Raw genomic sequence first — 4,899 nt, 5'->3', positions numbered from 1 at the left:
GTAAGGTTAAAAGCTCCTTGATAATCATAAAATTTTTATTCTTTTTTCAAGTTTTCATTTCTTAGGTGAATTGCAGGGGAAAAGAAGAAATCAAGGTGGGAGGGGAACCAAGAAAGTAAGAACCAAGAAATTGTAGGAAGTGGAAGGAAAATGCTTCTGTGTGGGAGATTCTATAGAAGGGGAAAGTCACAACTTACATTGAGAGACTCCATGGGTATAAACCTTACATTATTGAGATCTTCTTCAAAAATTGGTTTGAAGAAAGGGTCTCTTTGCATGGGGTCATGGTGAACTTGAGTGAAGAGTTTATTTCTAAGCTTGTGGGGCAATAAAATTCAATAAGAAGACTAGTATCTTGAACATGACTTTTAACAAATTCCCAAAGACGAAAGTTGAAGAGAAAAATTTGGAGAAAAATGGTGACTTCTATGACTTGAAACAAATTAAGGTCATCTGGAGGGACATGTTGTCATGTATCCATGAGTATTTTATTCTCAATGGTAGGGCTAAGAGAGTCCATAAATTTCACTTTGTTTTCCTATATCATTTTAGGCATAAAGATAGGATCTCCTTTCCATTTTATTTGAAGTATTCTCTACTTCAAAGCCTTTATGCTCATAGGAAGAAAGATTCTCATCCTATGCTTCCTAAAGGTTTAATATTGCTTATAGAAATTTTTTATAAAATCAAGGCCATTAAACCCTCTCCGATTTTGGAGAACAAGAGGAAAGTGTTTGGCAATGATCCTTGTTCTAAGATAAATAAGGTTAAAAGTGAGGAAGACACTAGTGACAACAAGAGTATAAAAAACAAATAGGAGAGGAATAAGAAAAATGTGGAGGAAATCACAAAATCTGGGAATTCTGACAATGGTGACAAAGCAGAAATGGGGGACCTTAGTTCCAACCTGGATGGATATTCTAGGAGCAAACGGGTGTCAACTGGTAAAGATAATGTGAAGGGTAGCAAGGAAAAAATTACTGACTCTAATGTTGGGTCGAAAGCCATGGGGTGGATGAAGAGAAATAGAGTATTCACCCTTCCCATCCAAAGAGGAATGATTGTGAAGAGAAAATGGAGGAGGATACTGGTAAGGAAAATGAGGGTAAAAACCTTGCTACTAAGGACAATAGCTAGGGTAAAGTGGATAAAGAGAAGACAGAGAAGCCAGATATCAATACTGATATCCAGATCAATATAGATACTACTGTTATTGATTCTGAGATTAGGGTTGTTGTAGATGGCAGGGAAGAGTCTCATGAAGTGAAATTATCCTTTCTTCACACTGCTAAGCTCAAAGCAAAGGCTTCCCTTTAGGGTGATTCTTGGCTTTACAATGAGATCATGGTACTCAAGAAAAATATGGGCGTTATGTAGAAAGAGTTGGACTATGAACATACCATGAGAGCTTAGTTGGAAATACAAATTGGTAGCATCCTTGAGAAGCATAAGGAATATGAGCAGGAGCTCTGTTACTTAATTAAGGAAAGTGGCCATAGAATGGAACAGGTCACTTCTAGTCTATGTGCAGTGGCAGCCAGTTCGGGTAAGAAGAGCAACAAGGAGATAATGTCTCCAGGTAATGTTGCGATGGGGAGTCTAGGAGAACCTAGTAAGAGAACTAGGCAAAGCATGAGGAAAAAGGTTATTGGGGCTCTTGAGACTCCTACTTTAGCTTTGGTTGATATTATCCAAAGTATTGCAAAAGCAGGTAAAGAGGTGATGAATATCATCAAAGAGTTGTTGTAGGTGTTGGTCGTGGGTGTTGGTGTGCTAGTTGCTGGTCCTTGTGGTTTTACTGATTTTGCTTTTTGTTTTCCAACTTGTTTAAAACTCTAGGCTCCAAGTACTTGTAAAACCTAATCACTTTTATGCGGTTTAAACTTTTGGTTTCAGATCTGTGTAAAAACCTAGTGTCTTTGTTTAAAACTCTAGGTTTCATGTCCTTATAAAACTTAGTGGTGCTTAATGTTTATCTATAGTTTTTGTAAAGAGTTTCGGGTCCCTTCAAAACTTTTTTTTACCTTAATCTAAAACTTTGATAAATCATATTATTAATATGATAAAATAACTCTTCTCTATAATTAAAAAGTATAAAATAGAAGTTATAACTTTATTTAAAAAAATTGCTCTATTTAATTCAAACATTACTATAAAATAAAATAAATTAATCTTATCAATTCTCACTAGTAGACACTTGGTTTGGGTATAGATTACCTACCAATAGAAATATCTCCCATATGTAAAAATAAATAAATTTATTGTGATTGACCTTCCACACATTATCTAAGTACCTATAGCACATCAAGGTGCAATTAAAGTTGAGCATTAGCATCAGACATCTCACATGTCAAGACTTAAAGTCCACCTCCCATCTAAAGTGGGTGGGGCCGTTTGCGTCCCACATCTTATGTGGCAGATAAGCTTCTCTTCTTTGGTTTGAAGATAAGGTTGGACACTAAATTTTTGCGCAATAAGAAAAATGGGCCAGAAGTTTCAGCACAGCCATGGAAGATATTTTGCACCCTAGAAAAATGAGTCAGACTCTATGCTTATATCATTAAGACTCTACATATCATAAAACATAATTGTTTATCATCTGTATTGAAGAAGTTTTGAGGGAAGAAAAAACAGCATATGAGAGAATGGAAAATCAAGCAAGAAAGCCAAGCAGAAGCGAGGAGTTATCTTCATTGGAAAAACAAGAGCAAATCGAGCAAAAAGTGAAGGAAAATTTTGATGCTGCTGCCCCTAAGCGTCACACAAAGCCCCAAAGAAGTGAATTCGCTTCACAATACACTGATAAACTCTTTCCACAGGACTCTCATGATCACCAAATTCCAGAGTATACCAAGTTTCAAGAACTCGAATCTCACAAAGAGGTATGCATTTGATGAATCTTATTGATTACTAGATGATCCATTCTTCTTTATTTCAAAGATTCATTTTTTGTTAAGAGAAATTAGTTTTGAAGAGTTCAAGAACTCAAATCTCACAAATATGTGTACATTTAACAAAGCTTATTGATTAGATGATTCATTTTGAGTACAATTTTATCTCTTAGTTTCAAAGATCTTAATTTTGATTTAGTTTTCAAGACTTTCAATACACTCTCAACATTTTGTTTATTATTAAGATTGATTATTTTTAAAGAGACCGTGAATCTTATTTGTTGAAAGTAAATGAAAGTTAAAGATTGTATTTTCCTTTATTAACTGATTTTTCATTGTCCATGATACTGTTGAGCCAGATCTAAACCCTGAACAATTTAGTTGAATAAATTGTTCATCAGTCGGTCCTTATTTGAAGATGGGTCATTGGAATAAATCTAAACTACCAGTCATTTTTAGTAGCACATTTTCTCAGACAATTGTCTTAAAAATGGATGTTTGTAGGAATTGATATATAGTGGGGATTCTCCGGTTGAAGAGTTCATGGAAACAGATTATTACAAGGATTTGAGTGACATTGATAAGGAGCACCATACTGTAAGTTGTTAATTCCTGAGTGTCATCTTGCTCTTTGTTGAAGAGATTTATGATAATATTTGTTCTTGTGCAGACTGGAAGTGGATTTATTAGGGTAGAGACAAAGAGTGACTCTGATTTTCACTTGGGGGAAGTTTCTAATGGATCCTTCCAACATACCTCAACCAATCCTGCAACTAATGAATGGATCCCTTCTGCTCAACAGGTCAGAATCTATGGAAAATAAAAAGCATGAGTTGTTGATATTTGATCTTCGCAGCATTTTTTTCTTCTGAAGTTTAGTAGAACATTTTGGGTTTTAGAACACCATAAAGGTATAAGGGTAAAGGGCAAGTTAGATCTTTATTTAAGAGAATCCTATTTCTGAGTTCTGTTGTGTTCAAGATTTTTGTGAAATTAATAATGTAAAAAGGCATGAATACAATTGAAACAACATTTTCTTGATATAAAAATTATAGAAATCTCCTATGCTCAATAGATATTGACTGATCTAGGAACTAAAGTTAATACTTGTGAGTTATTCTTGCAGGCATTACCCAACTCAAATAAACCTAAGAGGAGTGATCTTGATAAGTAAAGATTCCATTCATTGTGCTTGGTGATGAGTGAGCAATAAAACTTTAGTATATAGACACACACACACGAGGAGTTGCCTACATCTATTTATTGTAGACTTATTTTTCTCCTTAATGGAGAAATGGAGCTTGAAATGTACATGCATTTGAAGACTATGATTATAAATTATAAGATCTTAGGCCTTTCATCTCCTTGTTGGAAGGATGTTTAATGGTTAATGTTGTTCAGTTTAGGATTTTGGATTAGATATTAACTGATTAGATATTGATTAGTTAATGTTATCTTAGAAAAGTAAAAATGGAGGAATGTGTTTTTTATTTTAAAAATAATGAAGAAAAAATTATTTTAATGTAGTCTTAAAATATGTTTTCATGGTATTAAAAATATTTACATAACGTTATTTTAGAAAAGTTAACACAAAGGATTATGGTACTTAGTTGTAGGAATGTTGAAAAGTATTTTTGATGTAATGATGAAATTTGTTGTTACATTACATAAAAAATTATAACTCTGACTTGTTAGTTGATCTAAATTTTGCTCGGAACTATGAATATTTTTCAAGTTGAATCTACAAATTTTCACTGTAATGCCCTTTGTACCACATTTTGCACAAAAAATAAATATTTTTCAAGTTGAATCCACAATTTTTCATACTCTCTATGGATGAATATTTTCTATGGCCCAATGGATTTGATTTGATATATCTTGTACTTTTACCCCTTGGATCACTATGTTTATTGCTCTTTCGTAATCATTAAAGGATTCTCACATGGCCCTATGTATTTGATCTAATTTAGTTTGCACTTCTACTAATTATTTTGTTATGCTCTTTGCT

General features: G+C 33.5%; 1 protein-coding gene across 1 annotated transcript; it reads left to right on the top strand.

The window, feature by feature from the left end:
• Nucleotides 1-2,501: 2,501 nt before the first annotated feature.
• On the top strand, nucleotides 2,502-4,282 carry LOC149535627 (uncharacterized). The gene is made up of 4 exons (XM_089804394.1): nucleotides 2,502-2,882; nucleotides 3,396-3,488; nucleotides 3,562-3,693; nucleotides 4,018-4,282. The coding sequence occupies exons 1-4, from the start codon at nucleotides 2,646-2,648 to the stop codon at nucleotides 4,063-4,065; spliced, it is 510 nt and encodes a 169-aa protein (XP_089660520.1). The 5' UTR covers nucleotides 2,502-2,645; the 3' UTR covers nucleotides 4,066-4,282.
• The last annotated feature ends 617 nt before the right edge of the window (nucleotides 4,283-4,899 follow it).

Source organism: Cupressus sempervirens, chromosome 10 (assembly GCF_028749045.1).
Source record: "Cupressus sempervirens isolate cs-2001-9-10 chromosome 10, ASM2874904v1, whole genome shotgun sequence".
Classification (NCBI taxonomy): domain Eukaryota; kingdom Viridiplantae; phylum Streptophyta; class Pinopsida; order Cupressales; family Cupressaceae; genus Cupressus; species Cupressus sempervirens.
Note: the sequence above shows the minus strand (reverse complement) of the source record. Positions and strands in the feature narration are given on the sequence as shown.